The 23204-nt window shown below is 46.0% G+C and overlaps 1 protein-coding gene across 2 annotated transcripts in view; it reads left to right on the forward strand.

Annotated features, from left to right (window-relative positions):
* Positions 1-3388: 3388 nt before the first annotated feature.
* Positions 3389-23204, forward strand: part of GTF2F2 (general transcription factor IIF subunit 2) — an 85557-nt gene continuing 65741 nt past the window's right edge. Inside the window, exons 1-5 of one of the 2 annotated variants that reach the window (XM_032197203.1) lie at positions 3389-3469; positions 9294-9367; positions 9865-9883; positions 10800-10944; positions 22039-22077. In XM_032197203.1, the coding sequence (XP_032053094.1) occupies positions 3404-3469; positions 9294-9367; positions 9865-9883; positions 10800-10944; positions 22039-22077 (343 nt within the window). In that variant the 5' untranslated portion in view covers positions 3389-3403. Of the gene's footprint in view, positions 3470-3799; positions 3911-9293; positions 9368-9864; positions 9884-10799; positions 10945-22038; positions 22078-23204 lie in introns of those variants that run through there. The other variant, XM_032197212.1, reaches the window with a different exon arrangement.

Genomic DNA, 23204 nt, shown 5'->3' on the forward strand with positions numbered 1-23204 from the left:
GGTCCAGCTCGCCCCGCTCGCCCCATGGCACGGCCCCGGCCGATGGCGGACACGGGGCTGGAGGCTCCGAGCGCCCGCCCCGGGGACGCCCAAAATGGCGGCCGGGGGAGGGGAAAGAGGGAATAGGTTCTGTGAGATAGCCTGGTGCTCTGAGGGAGCCTCCTGCCTGCCCCTTGGTGCCCACTGCCCCTGGCCTGGCGCTGGGCACCCCTGAACAGAGCCTTCTCCAACAAGTCACAAGCCAGCTCCTCGTGCTGCCTTTGCTTGCCCCCATGCCTCTTGCAAACCACGCTCTTCACCTGCAATTACCAGCCCTAGGGAAGGGATGTGGCACTCACAAGAGCAACCCAGCCGTAACAACACACTGCTGGCCATCTTACGTGGGCCAGAAAAATTCCTTCCTTCCTCTGTCTGGTTTTTAAGTGGTGGTGGATGTGACCTGAGCACACCAACAGAGCTGAAACAGGAGGCAGAGAGACAACTTTGTCGCTAACTTGCTGCCTGTTCTAGAGGAAAATGACATTGCTGAGCTCCTCATTTGTGCCAGCCCCATCCCTGAGCTGTTTTACAGCAGGGCAGGGAGCAACATGTCAGCTGGGAAGTGCCCAGAGAGGATTTGGGTGCAGTTGTGGGTGCAGCGTTTTGTGGAGTTACGCTGGAGGAGAGTGAGGTCACGGCTGCCCCCATATCGCCTTGGCTATCCAGCCATGCCTCTGGGCCTCCCTTAGAGGGATTGCACCCAGGTCATCCTCAGAGCCCCCAGGAAAAAAATGCCCTATCACCAGCACAGAGCATCAGCGGGGCATGCCACATCCAAAAATTACATCTTTGTATTTCAGGAGATGCTCTGAAGTGACTATTGTCTTAATGAAATCTTAATGAAATCTGTTTTTAGTGGCAGCTGACTAACTGTATAGATTAAGCCACCCTCCCAGATGAATTCTACAGACACATATAGTTCTAACATAAAACTAAACCAACCCCAAATATATGAAACATAATTAATCCTTATCAGAGTATTTCCACGTTAGCTGCTGTCCCTTCAGGCATACAAAAAGCATTACCCTTCTTGGTTAGCTAGGTGCTTGCCTGCAATTCAAAAGACAGACTGCCCTACCTGAGATGTCATACTGAGCCTGCTTTCAAGCCACGTGAGCAATGCCTTGCATAACGAGCCAGGGTTGTGCTTTGCTTGGTGCTAGTGTAGTCTCAGAGGGAATATGGCCTTCACTGTTGTGGAACACACTTCAAGGAAGACGTGAACCCACATGGCAGAGAATTTCGAGAGCAACAGGCGTGACCAGAGGTCTAGAAAACAGGAGCTGAGAGACCAAATTGGGTGACCTGAGGTGGCTGAGTACGCTGGCAACAAAGCAAAGGGATCTGTCTCAGTAAAGGGATAAAGTGAAACTGCAGAGCTGAAGGTAATCAAATGCTTTCCACGTCCAGAGTGAACAGCAAAGAAATAATGAGCTCCAAGTGCAACAGGGGAAGCTTAGTCTAGACATTGAGAAAAACTCCCAGTGCTGGGGAACAAGTCATACAGTAGGGCCCAAAGGGCTGTACAGAGGGGATCTGAGTCCAGCAGCCCTTCTCAGAGCAGAACCAGCCGCACAAAAGCCAGAAACGTTCAGTGCCTGAGACTGTGTCCCCTCTGGAGCAACCAGATCCAGTGCTTCACGTCCTTAAAGGGAATAAGTGCCCTTTTCTGCAAGCCAAGCCGAATTCTCCACTTTCTTTCCAATGGGAACCTGGAGAACCCATTTCCCTCTTCCCTTTTCCCCTGCACACATACACATGTGAAAGCTATAAGCATATTCCTGTCCCCCTCTCCCCCACTGCCCTTATGCTGGGGAGTCCTATGAGGAAGAATTTGGTTTCACTGCTGCCTAGAGCTCCTGGTGTCCCTCTGCCTCCTGGACAGAGGAACTGGAAGTCATGGAAGGGAACATGCACAGCATTGCCATTCCCTGTCTGTTTGGTTTTTGAGGTTGTTGTTATCCACTGCTATTGTTCCATGTGGCACCAGTGATACTGCTAGGAGCGATCTGAGGAGTATCCCTGAGTTTCATCAGGGACCCAACTTAAATGTCTCTATGGTAATGCACGTAGCATGGGGAATAACCAAGAGGAGTTAGAGATCTGCTTGGTAGAGCACCATGGGGACAAAGCCCTGGAGGGAAGAAGGACCCAAGAAAGCTGGTTAATATTCAAGGAACACCTCCTCCAAGCTCAGGAGCAATGCATCTCAACAAAGAGGAAGCTGGGAAAGAACGCCACATGGCCTGCATGGAGGCCTGCATGGATGAACAAGAAGCTCCTGGCCAAACACAAGTAGAAAATGGAAGCTTACAGAGGGTGGAAACAAGACAGATCCTCCTGGAAACTATGAATGGATTGAGAGCAGCCCTGAGGAGAAGGACCAGGAGGTGTTGGTTGTCAAGAAGCTCGACACGAGCCAGCAGTGTGTGCTTGCAGCCCAGAAAGCCAACCATATACTGGGCTGCACCAAAAATGGTGTGGCCAGCAGGGTGAGGGTGTGATTGTCCCCCTCTGCTCTGCTCTTGTGAGACCTGGAGTGCTGCCTTCAGCTCTGGGGCCTTCCATGTAAGAAGGACATGGACCTACTAGAACAAGTCCAGAGGAGGGCCATGAAGATGATCAAGGGGCTGGGGCACCTCTCCTATGAAGACAAGATGAGGGAGTTGGGGTTGATCAGTGTGGAGAAGGCTCTGGGGAAACTTTATAGTGGCCTTCTATTGCCTGAAGGGGGCCTGCAGGAAAGCTGTGGAGGGAATCTGTTGGGGAGTGGAGGGGTAGGACAAGGGGAAATGGATTAAAACTAAACGAGGGGAGATTTGGATTAGATGTTAGGAGGAGATTCTTAACTGTGAGGGTGGTGAGGCCCTGGCACAGGCTGCCCAGAGGAGCTGTGGCTGCCCCATCCCTGGAGGTGCTCAAGGCCAGGCTGGATGGGGCTTTGGGCATGTGGGAGGTGTCCCTGCCCATGGCAGGGGGGTGGGACTGGGTGGTCCTTGAGGTCCCTTCCAACCCCACCCATTCTGTGATTCTGCAATACCCTCAGGGCGCACCCACCCTCCCACGGCCTGAAACGATACGAGCACGATGCTATTTATTAATATTTTTGTATTTATTTTAACGAATAGATATTGTAATGCACACACTCGGGGACGTGAATTCTCTCTGTGGTGTTTCCCCTAACCCCTCCCCTCCCGGCCGCCATTTTGGGCGTCCCCGGGGCGGGCTCCCGCAGCCTCCACCCCCGTCCCCTCCGTTGGCGGCCGGGGCCGTTTGTCCGCCGCGGGCCGCCGTCGGTGCAGGGGGGCCGGGGGAGGGCAGCGGGAGGAGCCGGGGCAGGAGCGGGGCCGGTGGGGGTCGAGCCATGAGCGAGAAGGGCGAGCTGGACCTGAGCGGGGCCAAGCACAACACCGGCATGTGGCTTGTCAAGGTGAGCGGGGCGCGGGCCCGGGAGCCGCTCGGTGCCATCTTAGGGCTGGAGGCGGCTCCTGGGGGCAGGCAGCAGGCACTGGGCGTCCTCCTGAGGGGATGTGAGAGGGGAAGGGGCTTCCCTAATGCTGGGTCTGGGTGCTGAGGGGTGTGACACAGCCAAAGGGCTCGGTGTGCCTCTAAAATAGCGCTGGGGGGGGGGGTCAGAAGTGCTGCACAGCAGGGCCAGGCTGGGGGTGGTGGGTTTCTACATCCTCCTTCCTCTTTTTTGCTGATAGCTGAGTGCTTGGTTTCAGGAGACTGCTGGAAAGTGCTTGGTGCTCTGCTTGGGAAGGATGTAGCTGGCCTAGAAGCAGCTCGGAGGACAGCACGAGGAGTGATCAGAGGAATGGTGTCTGTGCAGGGAATTCCTGAATATGCTGTTACCTTTCGTGCTAGGAAGGTGATTGATTTCTTGGCTATACATACAGACTGGGGGGTGAGAGGCTGAAGAGCAGTCCCACAGAAAGGGATGTGGGGGTTGTGGTCCCAGCGAGCTGAACAGGAGCCAGCAGCGTGCCCTGGCAGCCAGGAGGGCCAACCGTACCCTGGGGTGCACCAGGCCCAGCACTGCCAGCCGGGTGAGGGAAGGGATTGTCCTCCAGCACTGTGTGCAGCTCTGGTGCCACGGTGTAAGGAGGGCACAAAGCTGTCAGTGCCCAAAGGAGCGGCTGAGGTCCCTGGGTTTGCTCAGCCCCGAGCAGAGCAGGCTGAGGGGAGGCCTCATGGCTGCCTGCAGCTCCCTCACGAGGGGAGCGGAGGGGCAGGCGCTGAGCTCTGCTCTCTGGGGACAGCGACAGGACCCGAGGGAACGGCATGGAGCTGGGACAGGGGAGGGTCAGGCTGGGGGTTAGGGAAAGGGTCTGCACCCAGAGGGTGGGCGGGCACTGGGACAGGCTCCCCAGGGATGTATGTAGTCACACCACCAAGCCTGCTGGAGTTCAAGAAGTGTTTGGGCTGCGCACTTAGTCATAAGGTCTGAATTTTTGGGTAGACCTGTGTGGAGCCAGGAGTTGGACTCAGTGATCCTCATGGGTCCCTTCCATCTTGGGATACTTTGTGATTCTGTGAAATCTTACAGATGTCTGTAATGTAGTAAGTGACATTACAGGTGGATAGGAGAAACGTGCATAGGAGAAGGTGAGTAGGTAAGAGTCGGTAATACAGCAAGAATGAGGGGTGAGACAAATTAATTCATGTGGTGGGCATGAAGAACAAACAAAGCAGGTACTGTTTTGCACAATATTTAAGTTTTGGAGCTTTTTTTGCAGTAGGAAGGTGTGATTGACATTAGACAAACTTGTTCCAGGATAATGTACTGAGGTATTAAAAGTGAAGGTGCTCCCCTACTTCAAGACCACTGAGTCAAAGATCACAGAAAGCATCCTAATTCCCACATGCTGTGGAACATTCCTGTTCTTGTCATCTTCTGCTCTTCCTGAAGCACCTGCTGCTGGCCACGTGTGGGGAGAGGATGCTGAACTGGGCTGACCTTCAGTCTGCTATGGTTTGCTGGTTCCTGCGGCGAGGCGGGAGCTCTCAGGCACAACAGAGCTTGCAGTTGTCACGGCTCTGTGAGCACGGGCTATTGCCTGCTTTAATGAGAAAAATGAACTAAAAGGAACGCTGAAATACAGCAAACTTTGCTAGACCAAAGCAAGGTGCGTGCAGGATTTTATCCTTTAAATCCTTCGGACCTGAACTTGGAGACAACCAGCCTGTTACTGGGATCTTCAACACGCAGAGTGGTGGCAGCGTGTAGCACCAGTACTTGCTGCCCTCGCTAGGTGGGATAACGAGGCTGACTTTAGCCTTGCTTTCAGGGAGAGAGCAATCAGGTCTGCTGGAGGAGGGGGGAAAAAAGCTTATTTAATCGCCCTTTAGCATGTATTATGCTAGCACGGGAAGTATTCCAGAGGGACTACTTAACAGGCAATAAAAAATGTGGTCATGAGTATTTTAGAAGCACGAGACACAAGAAACACAGTGGGCTGTTTTAGTACAAAACCAGAAGGCAACTTCGATAACTTTGTTTTGTGTTTTTAGGGAAAGCTGAGAGCATCATGACAACTGTTGGGTATGCATCGGTAGCAAAGCGAAGCCCATTTAGTGTTAGCCGTTAGGGTTGTTAATTACTTGCTCCCTGTGCGATGTGTTTGTGTTATCTTTATTTGTTGTAATTTAATCTGCTGTATTCATTTATATTTTAAAGGATGAGAGCTTTAACTTCTTGTTTATATGGTCAAAAGAAAACAGAATCACAGGTCCTGAGATCAGCCTTACTTGATTTCCGATACATGCAGCATGCAGATAACTAGATAACTTCATCGAATGCAGAATATAGGCAGGAGTTTATTAAAGGTGGGGGCTGCTTCTGTGTTTTGTTCCAAAGGTAGCCAAGCAGTTGAGAAAAAGCTGAGAGAAGGCGCGCGGAGCAGGGGCCCTTTTGTTGTACAGCACCTGCAGGGCTCCTCGTGTGCTGGAGCCCTGGTGTTCCTGTGAGGTGAGCAGCAGGAAGAGAACAGCAGTCGTAAGGGGTCTTGAAATGGTGTTACTTAGGATGACAGATTTCTTTTGTTGTTATCTTGTATGTGTTTTTGGAGAGAGTTTTTATCTAGAACCCCAGATTAAAGGCCACTTGCCTACAAGATTTCAAGTGCTCTGTCAGAAGGGCAGTTCCTCTGTCCCCACATCGCTCGTTCCGTGACTCCGTGTTTTTCCAACTCCTGTTTAGGATTCTTTGAAATTTCTTTTTGTTCTGTATAAAACAGAACGGCCACTCTCGTTTTCGGTACATTTATTTTCAGATGTTGTTCATTGTTACATTTTCTGTACATCATCTTAAAGATTGTGAAAGCTGCCTGTTGTCAGGAAGTTACACTTTTATCATGCTAAACTTAAAAGAAACTGGCCAGTTAAGACTTCTGTAGCGTGTAAGACATTCCTTTCCTCTCCTGTGGTTGCTTACACCATTAGCATGGAGCTAGCAATTTCTGAGATCATTTTAATGGTTTTGAGAGTGCCGTCTCATTTGAACTGAAGTAACCACGAGCAGATAGAAATAATCCTTTGATCTCAGCCCTTCACAACCCCTTTTCTTCTTTTTCTCTGTGTAGCCATTGAATCCCGATGGGCTGGCAGAAAGGTAATGATTAATTGCACTCTTTGAGGCAGCTGAAAGGCGCGGGATTGATCTGCAGCCTCCCAGCCTGAATAAATTCCCTGTCTGATCCTATTATGTGGCAAGTCAGCGACGTTAATGGCAGCAGAATCCTTCAGTCCTTCTCCACTGATAATGTGTGTCTGCCTTATCACCTGGCAGTATAAATTAGACAGAGATGAGGTGCGAGCACATCATAATATTGCCATTGAGTCAGCCAGAGCACGTGCCACAGCATTTATCTTGTCTTTAGAGAGAAAATGAGGCCTGATTTGGCATGAAATCTGCTGTAGGAAGTCACCACTTCAAAAACTATGAAAAAATATATCAGTACAGTGTGCCCATTCAGTGCTTTGTCACGCATTTGTGACGGGTTTGACCCAGTGCCAGCCTGGATTGACATTGTTTGGCTGAATGGTTGGAGGGCATGAGGATTTCCTAGGTATTCCCCAGTTATCGGGGTGCTGTGAGACTGAAGGCAAGTGTTAAGCCCCAGTACTAAGATGTTTTCTGTGGGTTTTGTTTGCTTGTTTTGATTTAAGGAAGGATGCAGGATAAACGCAAGGTTGTTATTAAATTAGTCAGAGCTTTGGGAACTTTGCAGGCTACTGTTTGTCAGCGAGTTCCTGGGATAGACTTCGCTTCCTCAGTGTGGAGTAAAACTTTGCTTACTTCTGTTCTCTGCAAGACAAAAATCAGGCTGCAGAGAAACAAGTTGGTGCCTGAAACATACCAAGGGCAGCATGTGGTATGTTCCTGTTTCTCAGTGGCTGCACCTCACAATGTTTTTCGACATGGTCACGGATGTTTTCAGTAGCTGAGGACTGCGTGAGCTTTGTGGTGCCAGGAATGTGAACTAAGCCAGGACTGCGAAATTAAAGAATGTGAATTTGTCCAGGTGTGTCGTGAGCACGTAAAGAAGGAAGTTATTAAATTCTGGTGTTAAAATACTTTTTTGGTACGTGGTATTGGAACAGTACAGGGATTTCTCCTTTAATAATTCACTATTTTGGGTCTTTGAGGTACGTCCTTGCAGTGACTGCTACATCCTGAGCAGAGAGGAAGGGTTTCTGGGAAGCAGGAACTTCTGTTAGGCTGCTTTCAGCTATTTGCTTTAGAAAAGAAATAAGTAATTCTCATATCACTTGAACATCTTACAGATAGCTGCAAACAGTGGGATATGATTGCCCTTGCTGTCTCGGGTCTATTCCATCTCTTGATGGAATCAAGGAAGCTCCTCGTGCCCCTGGGGCTGAACTGGCGGGGGGCTGAAGGCACCAAATGCAGGGGCTGGGTGGGGAGCTGCTCCCCAGGGTGAGGCTGTGGCACCTTCTGAAGTCCTGTGGAAATGTGCACTCCTCTAGTCAGCGCTCAGCTTTTTGCTAAACAGAGATGGAGGATGTTGACACAAACACTTAACCTTCCGATTTCACATACTAAATGTTATTCATCTGCCTCAAGCTCGTCTGCTCTGTGAGAAGAACCCGGTAAGGCTGCCGAGCGCTGGGCGCGTTGTCCTGGCATCCTCATCCCCAGAAAAACGAGGCGCTGCTGCAGAGGCACAGCCCTGCCTGCTGGGATGCGTGTGGGAGGCTGAGGAGCGTGGGTGGACGGACACCAGCTGCAGCGAGGCACGAGGCTGGCCGTGGAAGCGCTGGGTTTCAGAGCCTGGCTTACCCCGCAGTACTGAGCTGGTCTTTTCTGGCCAGGGAGCAGAGAGGCGGGCTATGATTTCAGCTCACACTGCGGTAGGAAAAGGAGAAAGCCAGCCTTCGGCTTGTTGGTTCATTACTTGTGCCCTGAGGCACCTTGCTGCCCACCAAGAGCCCAGGCTGCCTGAGGCTGTGGATACCAAAAACTTTGTAATTGAAGGGATCCATGTGGCTCCCAAGCTCTAAACCTCCTCTTCTGCAGCACCTTTTGGTCTCTGAGCTGCCTGTCTTCTCACAGTCCTCATAGTTGTGGTGGTGGTGTTTTTTTCCCAAAGAGATGAGAGTTTCTAGTGAATATTTAAAAGTATAGTTTTATCTGGTAGGATTACTGAGACTCCTTCATTTAAGAACACGATGCTGATCTTTTTTGCTTTTTATGATTGCATAATAGTATTTGAGATTCAAGATAGTCCAGTTTTTCCCTCATTTGGGACAAATGTACTGTACGCAGGCCTTATCTTTATGCTGCATTGTTGGGGAGTGAATCTGTCAGGGAGTGGAGGGGTAGGACAAGGGGGAATGGATTAAAACTAAAAGAAGAGAGATTTGGATTAGATGTTGGGAGGAAATCCTTCACTCAGAGGGTGGTGAGGCCCTGGCACAGGCTGCCCAGAGGAGCTGTGGCTGCCCCATCCGTGGAGGTGCTCAAGGCCAGGCTGGATGGGGCTTTGGGCAACCTGGGCTGGTGGGAGGTGTCCCTGCCCATGGCAGGGGGCATTGGAACTACAGTCCCTTCCAATCCAAGCCATTCTGTGATTCTTTTTGCTCTCCCTACTGGAATATATTGCCTATGATGTTTAAGTGATACCATATTTTGAAGTGGTCAGTGAGAAAGCATTTAAAGTATGTGCGTGTACATAAATTATATAGAACTTTAAAATCTGCTTTTCCTGAAATCTGTCATCTTGCTTTAGGTCCCGAAATACTTGTCGCAACAATGGAGTAAAGCATCAGGAAGAGGTGAAGTGGGAAAACTAAGGATTTCCAAGTAAGCCTTTACTGTACCTTTCCTGGTTGCAATTTTTAGACTGTTGACATTGCACATAGAAGAAGCCATCAGCAGTAAAATAGATAACGTTGCACCTTTTATATTACATAGTCCTGTTTCTCACAAACACCGTGTGCATATTTCTCTGCAAACTGGAAAATACCTTCCTGTGTAGTGTTATCAATACCTAAATACATGAAATTATACTGGGGAGTGGCAGTGTGCCATCATGTGATGTCTGATTTCTTAAACCTAAGAAATATGCACATCTAACTGGAGAATCTCCTTTAATTTATGCTGTTTTGCTACTTCTGTTCTCACCTGCTGACTTCTCCCACTTATTCTTGGGCATCAGCATCCAAAAAAAAAAAAATTGAGCAGTTCGGGAGTGAAGATGAGTAACAAAACCAGAATTTGCTTTTTGCATTTTGATCAGGGAAGCTAAACTTGTGGAAGTAGATCATGGAAACTAAAACATTAAATATTTTCTTTTGCAGAAATCAAGGAAGAACAGAAGTAAGTAACTACCACATCCAAAGGCTGTGGATGTGTTATCTTTTGATTTCTAACAATTGTTTAGAGCTTTCTGGGTTCTAATATCGGATATTTTTTGTTACACCTGTAATTAAACGTTGTACCAGTGAATTGGGAGTAGAGAATTCTGTTCCTACTTATGCCCGTAAGTTTATTGTGGGACTTCTCTTTCAAGGGGGGTTCAGGTTGGATGTTAGGAAAAGGTTCTTTATGGCGGTCAGGCAGTTGGAACAGGGTCCAAGCGCTCACAGCGCCGAGCCTGCTGGAGTTCAAGAAGCATTTGGCCATCTCTCTGACACGTGGTCTGATTTTTGGGTGGTCCAGGAGGTGAGAAAAGGAGTGTTAGTTAGAATTACTTGAAAGATCTCCTAGGTCTGTCACTTTGAACTGGAAGAAACTCTGGACCAAGCAATGAGTCCCTCTGTAGGATTCTTGCTGTGCCTGGCACTGGGCATTCAGCGAGTTCCTTTATGGGCATTGCTGTGTAAATAGGGCAGGGGAGCTGGATTTGGAGTTCCCAGGCTAATAACGCTTGTGGTGCCCTAGCGCTTTTCTTGGGGACCAAGCTGGCTGTGTGAAACTGTTTAAATCACTGAATGATGCCTGCAAGCCTATTATGCCTTCCATTTTAATAAGGAAGATCAAATTATTCTCTGACTGCAAGAGAAAATAATATACTTAAAAGATGAGTAAATTCCATTAAATACATTAAAGCTTTGAATGCTTTATTTCAAAACGCAGTCAATGTGTTAAGATTCTTACCCACTCTTTTTTGGAAATGTTTTTGAAGTAGGAATGTTCTATACTACTTGTCTTTTCTCTCTTTCTGTTTCCCCATAACTCTTAGAGCTGTGTCACTGAGTCTGTTTAGTAACACTGTGGTCATTGTGACTGTTAGGTGTCATTTACTTTGAATGAAGAACTTGCCAGCATCAATGATATTGGAGGAAAACCTGCTTCTGTCAGCGCACCAAGGGAACATCCTTTTCTTCTGCAAAGCGTGGGAGGACAGACCTTAACGGTGTTCACCGAAAGTTCAGCAGGTAAGTCAGAATTTGTTACAGCCCTAGCGTACCTGATTTCAGTAAGCTGGGTGCTGAAAAGGCCAGAAGACTCAGAATAAATTTTGGCTTTGTTTTGTAGTAATCTGCATATGTATCGCTGTTGTTTTTGTGTTATCTCGTACATTTCACCTGTGGGTCTGCTGAGCAGAACACAGAGTGCAGTACATTGTGTGTTTCCTTCTCGAATTTACACTGGAAAAAGTGTTTTTGTGTTGTTTCACCTCAGAAACACATGGGAACACATTTTCCTCTTGATCTCTACCTTGAATTTAGATTTATAAAAATGATGGTTCTACCTCTGCCCAGTTGATCAGGTTCATTTTAGCAAACACATCTGTTCACCACGTTTTCTTAGAATCTAACTGTGGTTTAAGCGTATTAAATCTGAACAAGGTCCTATTACCACACACTGCAGAAGTAAGGTTACCATTTTTCTCACTGGATTCCACTTGGTTGGCCTGCCTTAAGTAAAGCTGAGGAGCTGAATGAGTGGTTAGGATGTTTGAGGTAACATGTCCTAAACTGCATGTTAGATTCAAGGTACGTGGCAGTGTTACAGTGTACAATATGTTCAGCAGACCGGCTTGCATGCAAGTCCCACGTGTTGTAGGGTTTTCAGCTGAAATTACATGGTCATGTTTTGGATGTTGGAAACAGAGAAGGAAAGTAAGATGTCTGCAGATCTCATCTTACTGTCTCCATTTCAGGTACTTAGGTTTTGGTTTCCCTAGGAGACAAACACTAATTTTTAATACTTCTGCCTTATGTGGGGCAACAAACTCCACAGCTTCTGATGTTTTCACGTTCATAGGCTGGCAGGTAATTGCTATGATGGTAGAGTGATGCTTTATCAAATAAAGGAGGGTGCAGAATCATAACTCACAGGACAGAGTTAGAATACTCAGTAAGTTTGACCACTTCCTTTTTAAAATCTATTTTACAGATTTAATGGCTGGTAATAAGGTATAAGGAGCTCGACTGTCGCTGTTGGGCTGGAAATTTAAGCTCTTCACACTACGACTCAGGCACTTTTCAGTTGCTATCCCTTTCTCTGAAACTAATTTAATCTTTTAATCGTTTTTTCACTTAAAAAAAAAAAGATCGTATTTTCATGTGCATAACATACAACACGTAAATATTGTTTTTTATATTCTATAGATTATAGATGTGGAAAGAGATAGGGGGACAAGTTTTCATGAACCTTGTAAGCATTTCAGTTGCGCCTCGTGTTTTTTTTTTGTTTGTTTCTCTGTGCCCTGCCCTCAGAACGCTTGAAAGAAGAGAGCTACTTCAGGTGTGAAGATGTTTCAAATTTGCATTCGGGTCCCTATCTTTTAGGGGAAAAAGGATCCTGGGCCAGGAACGCTTGAAAGAAGAGAGCTACTTCAGGTGTGAAGATGTTTCAAAAATTGCATTCGGGTCCCTATCTTTTAGGGGAAAAAGGATCCTGGGCCAGGAACTGGCAGGGCTCATTGAGAGGGCTTTAAACTAGGTAGGAAGGGGGATGGGGCTGAGGCTAGGATTGTTGGGGCTGTGCCAGGGGGAACAATGGCAAGGCCGGAGGATAAGGCAATGGCCCAGCTGAAGTGCATCTACACCAATGCACGCAGCATGGGTAACAAACAGGAGGAGCTGGAAGCCATCGTGCGGCAGGCAGGCTACGACTTGGTTGCCATCACGGAGACGTGATGGGACCAGTCTCATGACTGGAGTGCTGCAATGACTGGCTATAAGCTCTTCAGAAGGGACAGGCAGCATAGAAGGGGTGGTGGTGTGGCTCTCTATATTAGAGAGTCTTTCGATGTTGTAGAACGCGAGGCTGGGAATGACAAGGTCGAGTCCCTTTGGGTTAGGATAAGCAGGGACAACAAGGCTAGCGTCCTGGTCGGGGTCTGCTATAGACCGCCGAACCAGGATGAGGAGACGGATGAGGAATTCTACAGGCAACTGACAGAAGTTGCAAAATCATCAGCTCTTGTACTCGTGGGGGACTTCAACTTCCCTGACATATCCTGGAAGCACAACACAGCCCTGAGAAAGCAGTCTAGGAGGTTTCTGGAGAGCGTGGAAGATAGCTTCCTGACGCAGCTGGTTAGTGAGCCTACCAGGGGAGGTGCCCCGCTAGACCTTCTCTTCACAAACAGAGAAGGACTGGTGGAGGACGTGATCGTCGGGAGCTGTCTCGGGCAGAGTGACCACGAAATGGTGGAGTTCACTATTCTTGGCGAGGCTAGGAAGGGGACCAGTAAAACCGCTGTATTGGACTTTCGGAGGGCTGACTTTGAGCTGCTCAGGACACTGGTTGGTGGAGTCCCTTGGGAGGCGGTTCTGAAGGGCAGAGGGGTCCAGGAAGGCTGGGCGATCTTCAAGAGGGAAGTCTTCATGGCGCAGGAACGGTCTGTCCCCACGTGCCCAAAGAAGAGCTGGCGGGGAAGAAGACCGGCCTGGCTCAACAGAGAATTGTGGCTTGATCTTAGGAGGAAAAAGAGGGTTTATAAGCTTTGGAAAAGTGGGCAGGCCACTAAGGAGGACTTTAAAGAAGTAGCGAGGCTGTGCAGGGACAAAATTAGGAAGGCCAAAGCTCATCTGGAGCTCAATCTGGCTACCGCCGTTAAAGATAACAAAAAACGTTTCTATAAATACATCAACACAAAAAGGAGGACTAAGGAGAATCTCCATCCTTTACTGGATGCGGGGGGAAACTTAGTTACAAGAGATGAGGAAAAGGCGGAGGTGCTCAATGCCTTCTTTGCCTCAGTCTTTAGCGGCAATACCGGATGTTCTCTGGATACCCAGTACCCTGAGCTGGTGGAAGGGGATGGGGAGCAGGATGTGGCCCTCATTATCCATGAAGAACTGGTTGGTGACCTGCTACGGCACTTAGATGTGCACAAGTCGATGGGGCCGGATGGGATCCACCCAAGGGTACTGAGGGAACTGGCAGAGGAGCTGGCCAAGCCACTGTCCATCATTTATCAGCAGTCCTGGCTATCGGGGGAGGTCCCAATCGACTGGCGGCTAGCAAACGTGACGCCCATCTACAAGAAGGGCCGGAGGGCAGACCCGGGAAACTACAGGCCTGTCAGTTTGACCTCAGTGCCAGGAAAGCTCATGGAGCAGATCCTCCTGAGAGTCATCATGCAGCACTTGAAGGGGAAGCAGGCGATCAGGCCCAGTCAGCATGGGTTTATGAAAGGCAGGTCATGCCTGATGAACCTGATCTCCTTCTATGACAAAGTGACGCGCTGGGTGGATGAGGGAAAGGCTGTGGATGTGGTCTACCTTGACTTCAGCAAGGCTTTTGACACCGTCTCCCACAGCATTCTCCTCAAGAAACTGGCTGCTCTTGGCTTGGACTGGCGCACGCTTCGTTGGGTTAGAAACTGGCTGGATAGCCGGGCCCAAAGAGTCGTGGTGAATGGAGCCAAGTCCAGTTGGAGGCCAGTCACTAGTGGCGTCCCCCAGGGCTCGGTGCTGGGGCCGGTCCTCTTTAATATCTTCATCGATGATCTGGACGAGGGCATCGAGTGCACCCTCAGTAAGTTTGCAGATGACACCAAGTTAGGTGCGTGTGTCGATCTGCTCGAGGGTAGGAAGGCTCTGCAGGAGGATCTGGATAGGCTGCACCGATGGGCTGAGGTCAACTGCATGAAGTTTAACAAGGCCAAGTGCCGGATCCTGCACCTGGGGCGCAATAACCCCAAGCAGAGCTACAGACTGGGAGAGGAATGGTTGGAGAGCTGCCAGGCAGAGAAGGACCTGGGAGTGATGGTGGACAGTCGGCTGAATATGAGCCAGCAGTGTGCTCAGGTGGCCAAGAAGGCCAACGGCATCCTGGCTTGTATCAGGAACAGCATGACCAGCAGGGCTAGGGAGGTGATCGTCCCCCTCTACTCAGCTCTGGTGAGGCCGCACCTCGAGTACTGTGTTCAGTTTTGGGCCCCTCGCTACAAGAAGGACATCGAGGTGCTTGAGCGGGTGCAGAGAAGGGCGACGAAGCTGGTGAGGGGCCTGGAGAACAAGTCCTACGAGGAGCGGCTGAGGGAGCTGGGCTTGTTCAGCCTGGAGAAGAGGAGGCTCAGGGGCGACCTTATCGCTCTTTTTAGGTACCTCAAGAGAGGCTGTAGCGAGGTGGGGGTTGGCCTGTTCTCCCACGTGCCTGGTGACAGGACGAGGGGGAATGGGCTTAAGTTGCGCCAGGGGAGTTTTAGGTTAGATGTTAGGAAAAACTTCTTCACTGAAAGGGTTGTGAGGCACTGGAACAGGCTGCCCAGGGAAGTGGTGGAGTCACCATCCCTGGAAGTCTTCAAAAGACGTTTAGATGTAGAGCTTAGGGAAATGGTTTAGTGGAGGGCTGTTAGCGTTAGGTTGGAGGTTGGACTCGATGATCTTGAGGTCTCTTCCAACCTAGAAAATTCTGTGATTCTGTGATTCTGTGCATTCTGAGATTTTTGCATGTTTGCTATCTCATGGGATTTTGTTTTCCAAGACACTTTTTTATACAAAATACTGCTTCCAAAATCTCTCATGGTAACTTGAACGTCTGCAATGACTGCAGCTTAACTTGAATACGGAGTATTTGCCATCAGTTATAATGGAAGTCATTAGACTGTGGTAGCCAGAAGATGCCCTTTTATTTCTGTTTCACTATCTGTAATGCCATTGTCTTGAAGCCTTTAGGTACTTAGAAGCTATCCTGTTTTTATCTAATCAATTAAAAGTTTGGCATTTCTTAGCAACTCCAAGATGTTATTCAAGGACCATCGACCTAGTGAGTGGAGTAGAAGTTATAATATTAATCAGGGGCAAAGGGAATTTATTGAAGTGAGAAATATTTGGAGTGAAGCACTGAATAAGCACAGAACCTGTCAAAGTTGTTTTTGCTTGAGTTTAGCAAGCATGGCACGCAATTAGTGAGTTTTCAGGAAACCGTGTTAAACTGTGTTGCTGTTGTGTTAAAGCTGCTATTGGCAGTACAATCCAAAATAAACATTAGTGTACTTTTCTTTCTTGATTTTGTTTGTAAAAACAAACGTGACAAATATATCCCGAATTCCAGCCTGGTTGCTTTCAGACACTGTGTTCCTGCAGCCACTCTGGTCTTGGAATGTGGATCTCCAATATGGTTTGAGCTCCGTGGCCAATTTCAGCAGTGTGAGAACAGGTGTCTGAAGAGCAGAACAAACGCATGGATATACTGCCCAAAAGAAGGGCTGCTAAACTATTTAATGCCAGAAAGTCCACATGGAAAAGAACTCTTAAAGTTGTATCAGCCATGGGAAAAAGGCTCAGTAAAAGCTTATCCCTCTTTACACACCAGTCAACCCACAGTAAGAGGCAGTCCTAAGAAACAGAAAGGCATTAATTCCTATTCTCACAGACCAATGCTTGTTTTCAAGTTATAACTGGCATATTTTTGTGGAAAGCACAGGCCATCTTGCTGCTTTGTCTTTTACAAAGTGTGCTGTGTTACAGATCTGATATGCCAGCTTGAACCATGGTTCAAAGATTAAGCTGGTGTAGAACTGCAGGTGGCATTTCTGGCGATGTATCTGGAAGGATGTATTTGACGGATAATGGGGGTGAAAATGGATTAAAAAAAAAAAGTGCTTTGTGTGCTGTTGCTCTCAGTCAGTACCTTTCTTGAGGACTGAGCTCAAGATTCCCTCCTAAAATGGAGGGAATTCATATAACAGTTTCATTTCTTTTATGAAGAGGGTTTTGTTTTTTTCTGCAGCACATTAAAAGCCCTAAGGTCTTTTATGTCTGCTATCCTGATATGCTTACGTAGTGGCCATCTTCACCCAGAGGGTGGTCGGGCACTGGGACAGGCTTCTCAGGGCAGTGGTCATTGCACCAAGCCTGCTGGAGTGCAAGAAGTGTTTGGACAGTGCCCTCAGACACATGGTCTGATTATGGGTAATCCTGCTTGGAGCCAGGGGCTGGACTTGATGATCCGTGTGGTTCCCTTACAACTTGAGATATTCTGTGATTTTTCTGATTCAGAAAATGAATGAGAGATGCCAAAGTTTGCTTCTGAAATCTTCAGTAATCAGAGAGGATGCTGCAGGGAGTTCACCCATCTGACCAGTTCAGCACTTCACGTTGACTTATCCAACCACTTAGAGCAAGCAAAAGAGATGAAACTTACCAAGTAATTTAGTATTTTCTGCATGGTGTGATTTCCAGATTGCTGAGTGGGTCTCCTGTGGTTTTTGTTTTGTCTGAATCGCAATTGGTTCTAATACCTGTTGGAGTTGGAAGAAATTCGTTCTTGCATTGTAAATCTCTGCATCCTTGGCAGTCCCCAATTAGTTAATGGATGGAAACAGGCTCTTCTGAGGTGCCTTTTGTTACGTCCAAAATCTAATGAATTGCAGTTCCTTGGTCTTCTACTGCTTGTACCAGATCTGAGCTGATATAAAGTTGGATAAAGTGGATCCCATCCCAGATACTGCTGAAAAGCTGGTCTCTGCTTTCACACATGGCACTCTTTCTGTGTAAACTAGCTCTGTTTTTTCTCTTTGTTTCTTTTCTTTTGCTATTTGTGTATTTTGAAACAGCTCTAGTGAATTACAGAGAATGAGCAATATGCATTCAAAAATACTGGTTGCAAAATAACACGTTCAGCTGCTGCCCGGACAGCTGTGAGGAGTGGCTACATCGCAGTTGTGTTGGTCCAGGTTAGGAGCAGATGCTCATTTCCCAGAAATGATCCTCGGCTGATCTTCCGAAGCCTCGTTTTCTCTCCCCATCTCCTTTGCAGTGCTGTTTGCATCTGCGAGACGTTGGAGTCCTCATTGCCGGGCAGATCACCGAGACCTGCAGCGGCGTTCCTGGCGATCAGTTCAGCACAGCTAGTGGGAAGTGTGGCTTCCCTGCTGACTGCAGAGGGACCCGAAGCATGGTTGCCTCTCGCTGTCTAGGTCTTGCCGTCTAGGCTGATTTCGGTATTATTTTTGCATTAGCTCTGAACTACATTCTGTTCCATAAACATCACCATATGTACATCAACAGTTGCTATGCAACAATGCTATTTGTGCTTCCAGGCATTTTAGCTTATCTTTGTCATCAGCTATCACAGTTGTAATTTTTTGGGCGGGAGGAGAGGAGAGCGTTTTGCATATATTTCAGTGTTCTGTATCGAACAAAACGAATTTTCCTTCTGTGTATGGCTAAGAACTATGTAGGGGCAGATCATGAACTTGGTATGGGATATGCTGGATGAAAAGTGTTTTTTCTGAGCTTCCTACTGGCACTCCCCCTGGCATGAGGAAGTGCTGTGATTTGACAGTTTCTGTCTTGGTTGAAGAAAAGAGAACATGCTTTTGTTAAACATTTAACAGCAAACTTTTCAGATTGGGGCTATAAATTTATTCCCTTAACTGCTTTAATTGCCTCTTGCTTATTTTTCTGTCAGCAGGTAGTTCAGACTTGCTGGCTCTCAATACAAACAAAACACCACAGCTACGTTACAGACAGTGAGAAAAGTTTCGTACTGAGTTGTTTTTTGGGGGAAACGTGTTACTAATGTGCCATGGGAAAACACAGACCTTGGCAGGCGATTGCATCCCTCCTGTAAAGGACTGATGGATGGATAGAAAGATTTCATGCCGCAGGAAAAAATAGCGTTAAGATATTTCTGTGAAGTTGGGTGAGATGACTCATTTTATTGAAGTTTCGAATATATATTCGCAACTCCCCCTTCGTAAGTGGGATTGCCTTGATGCTTATTTTAGCGATGTTCAATTCCTTCCTCCTTGCCCCAGCTCGCTGCTGTTCGAGTAAAATGTGTTCAGAGAAATCCGTGAGGTGGGAGAATGACAGGCAGACCTTTGGTTCTTTCCGAGAAGCAGTCGTGCATGGGCCGTTTCGCTGTTTCATGCCTCGCAGAAGATCGCTGGCTCGTAACGTGACATTCATGTCCAGTTTTCTGTGTCTTCCTTCTCTTCTTTCAGAATCTCATTTCATGAAGTGCAACTGTTTTTTTTTTATGTTTTTGTAACGCCGTTCAATAATACAGATGAGTCTGCCTGAATACCAGCTCCTGGATTCCCACTGCCTTCCAGTATTCTCCTCTTGTTTGTTTTATTTTAACACAACCACTAATGTGAAAGTCCCCTTTTTGGGCTGATACATGAATCATGCCTGCTGCATGGCTTACAGTGAGCCATTGTATTCCAGTGAAAATAATTATTCAGAGTTTGAGTTTTGAAAGCAGATGTATCTAGCCATTTAAAGAAATGTTAAGGGGAGCAATGGCTAATAACAATCTGGGAAAGGTGTTTCTTTCTTTCATTAAAGCAGTTACTGCTGTAATTACATTTAATTATTTCCATAGTACTCAGAATCTTGCGATACGACTTCCAGTCTTATTAGATGCATGTTTGACTCTTCACACTTTCATCTAACTGTTATTTGGGAAGTAAATGCCCTCATCTGCTGCCTTAGTTCTGCCTGGTCAGGTGTTTGGCACGTACCCGTGTACCTCGCCAGCACTTCCTGATCTCCTCTATTTATTTGGGCTGTCACTTAACACGTATTCCAGGCTCCAAAGTGCTTTGCAGTCTTACTTGATGCTTCCTTCTTCATTTATGTGCTTCAGTCTTTTATGGGCTGGCTGGAGAGTATTCAGGTAACAGCAAGAGAGGAAAGCCTCTTGGCAAGCCTAAGATCAAAAGAAATACAAACAGCCGCTGCCTTTCAGCTCTCTGGCATTTATGCAAATTTCAAAGTATCTGTGAGGATCACGGAGAGGATGCAACCCATCATCAGAAAACCAGAATATGTGACTTGGACTGGTCTAATTACAGACAGCAGCTTGATGGGTCAAGATTTCGTAGGTATTATTGTGACACATTGTCCGTTAATAAACAGCAGTGACACTTAGAACATCTTTCTTCTCAGTCTCTGAAAAATGGAAATGATATTTGCTTACCAGCATTGTGAGGATTAGAAAATTAATGTAAAGTGGCTTCAGCTGGTTGTCAGGGGTAAGCTAATTTTCTTTTCATTTTTGCTACTAAAACTATAGCCTGTTATATCCTCAAAACATTTATATTTGTACAGGAATTAATGCTAAGAGTATATAGAATAATATATAAAGTAGATGGTACAGCTGCCCTTATCTTCTTTGTGCTGTTTGTACTCAGAAGATTTGTAAAGCAGGGACACATGACCCAATCATAACAAAAACAAATTGTCTGATGAGGAGGAAAAAAAGGGCAATTTTTTGCAAGGTTGAATATTTATTTATTGTTTGTCTCTGTTAAAGGCAAATTCACCTGCTGCATGCAGGCAGGCTCACTCACTCCTCCTGTAGACATGGTACACATTTATTGTTATTTGAATCAGAGATGCAGTAAACAATTTTTAAGTGTGATGGCTTCTTATGCAGCAGTTACGGTTAGGTGGCAAGTCTTTCATTAAAACAAAATTAAAAAGAAACAGCAGCAGTATCTGAATTTGAAAACTATCTCAGCCCAGTTAAGGGCTGATGTCTCAGTGTGTTTGCCTGTTCTTCTTTTTGCTTGTTAGGTAGGTTGTGAATGTTTCCACAACTAAATTAAAATTGAGTTAGAATATTGGGTGGGTAATAACATCATGCTGCATAAATATGCCAAATACACTCAAAAAAGTAAGTCAGTGAAAAAATAGATGCTTTTCTTCAAACAGGCTGTCCTATGTGTATGTCTGGGATGTTACCAGGGTTTATAAGTCACTTAGTGAATGCTTATGGGTGGGAAGAGGCCACATACGGACATTTTCTGAGTGAGAAGATGTATGCCTTCAGCTGCTAGGACTTCACAACAGCCTCTGCTCGGGCAGAGAAAAGCAGCATCTCTCAGATCCTTCTATTTGCATCAGTCCCTTGGCTGTCAGCCTTTTCAATGAGAAAATAGGGCCGTCAACCATGAAAGCCAGCAAGAACCAGTGGCATGAAAAAGGTTCTGTAAAACATTTCATGTTTTCAAGTTCTGTTAATACCCAGCCTGTAAATGGCAGAAATGATCAAACTAACAACTCACAAATTTCTCTCTGGATTATAGCAGTAAGTCCTCCTCGCCTGTGAGTAAATTGTCCATAATGATAGCTGTGACACGGCTGAGTTGGAAGCAAAAGACAAGTATATTTTACCATTTTTAACTGTATTGCAGATAAGTAAAAATGTTCTTCTTGTTCTCTGCCGTAGAGGAGGTGCAAAAAGAACAAATAATAGGAGAAGCAGTTGAACTTGAGGTTGAGAAATTTATGTAGGAGTTTATCTTCATAGGACTTTGTAGGTGTTAGAACTTGGTTTACCAAAATACATCCATTGGCTGCTGTCTCCTGAAAGGCTGGACTGAAATTTAATGTGGAGGGCTGTTCCTGATTTTCACTCTGCCATTCACCTGAGTGATAAGTATTATGGCAAGCCACTTTGCAACATGTGTCTTTTTTCTTTCATGCATACTGTGCATGAAAGTGCATGCATCGTTCTCTGTGGAACAGGATGTGTTTCTGATTTTTAATCAATATATTTTTATCTGACAAGTCAGGCTCTAGTACCAGCTGCGGGCCAGTGATGAGAAGGAAAGAAGACTGAAAAAAAATAAATCCTTGTGTGATCTAGAAAGCTGCAGAAAAGCTAGAGAGGAGGTTGCCCATGTTCAAAATTGGTCTAGTGACAAGCACGTTCTTTTGCAGAACTTTGTTTTTGTTTTAAATACGCAAAAATGATATTTATTTGTCTACAGAGACTGGTAAGATAAATGGCCATGGTTTATTACTTAAGCATAATCCCACAACTGATTTTCTATAGCTGTGTAACTTCATTTGTGCAGCGCTCAATTAGAGGTGTAATGGAGTTTATCCCATTTAAGTCATGAGTTTGGGTACTAAAGGGGACTTCTTGTTGCTCTGTGTGGTAATTTTTTCTTCAAAAAGCACATCTATAAACATTAATCAAATCCAGTAAGTATGGTTTTTATCCTTCTTTGCAGCCCACTTTTTAGTTGTAATTTCAAATAATCAACACAGAAATGTTATGTTTCCCTTTTTGTTCATTTGTTTGTTTTTTTTCTTTTTTTCCAGAAGGTCAATCAGACGAAAAATCTGAAAGCAGCGGTGCTGGTGAGTGCGAACACTTTCTCTGAAACACTTAAGTGATGACTTATAGCTGCAGCTTTTCAGTTTTACTTTCCAAGAAATTGGTAGCTTAAAAAAATGGTTCTTTTTGTTATATTTCTCGGGCAGAGTGTCATAAAATTGACAAACAACTTAATAAACTGTATGCTGTAACCAGAAGCTTAAATTATTAATATTTTTGATTTTAATGGAAAAAATAGAATTCTGAAGGAGAGCATTAGAAATGTAATGTTCTTTAGAATGTCATTGTAGGTTTTTATTTGGTGTTTCTCATCTATTTTTTATGTTCATTGACTCACAGATGAGTTTGGTTTCTCTCCTCTTGGTTGGAAAGTTTGTAGCCGATTTCCAAATCTTTGTTATCTGGTTTTAATTGCATAGGCTAATCAGTCAGAAAAATACTGTTCTAGTATTGTGCTTTATTCAAATTGTCTACTGCTTGCAAAAAATTTATAAATTCCTTGGAAAGAGTGAAAGAAAAAGTTGTAGTTCACTTGTGTCACCTACCAGTCACATGTTAGTCAGTCTAACAATGTCTTGAATGCAGTTAGTACTTCTAAGGCTGCTTCCCAAACTGCAATTGCTCTAGTAAAAATGGTTCTTTGCACAGTTCAAAGACGTATTTTTTATTTTTTTTAATGAAATGGTCACCATGCTTCTAGGAGATAAGATATCAGGCAGGCTTAGGAGTGTTAAGATTTCATTTCAGGTCTAAGCTAGTCTGAGCAGGCTTCTTTGACAGTGAGGTGGAAGGAGACAGCCCCATGAGGTATCTTAGAATGAGACAGGTAGGTGCAAGTGCAATTCCCCAGCAACTCAAGCAGAGCTCTCTTGGGGCTGTGAGATCCTAGGCTGCTCCTATCTCTTCTGCTAAATCCTTTGGGCTTACATTACTGAAATTGCCAGGTATTACATGACAGTACCAGAATCTTGGTGTCAAGCAGCATTTAATAAAAATTCCCCTTTTTGCTTTTATGAAAGATGTTTCAAAAATATCACTAATGTACTAGCACGAGTAAGTGCCAGGGTAAGCAAGAGCCTGTGATCCTGGGAAACTAGACACAGCTAATGTAAAACACATAGACAAATTTCAGGCTTGTTAGCAGAAGGAT

Source organism: Aythya fuligula, chromosome 1 (genome assembly GCF_009819795.1).
Source record: "Aythya fuligula isolate bAytFul2 chromosome 1, bAytFul2.pri, whole genome shotgun sequence".
In the NCBI taxonomy this organism is placed as follows: Eukaryota; Metazoa; Chordata; class Aves; order Anseriformes; family Anatidae; genus Aythya; species Aythya fuligula.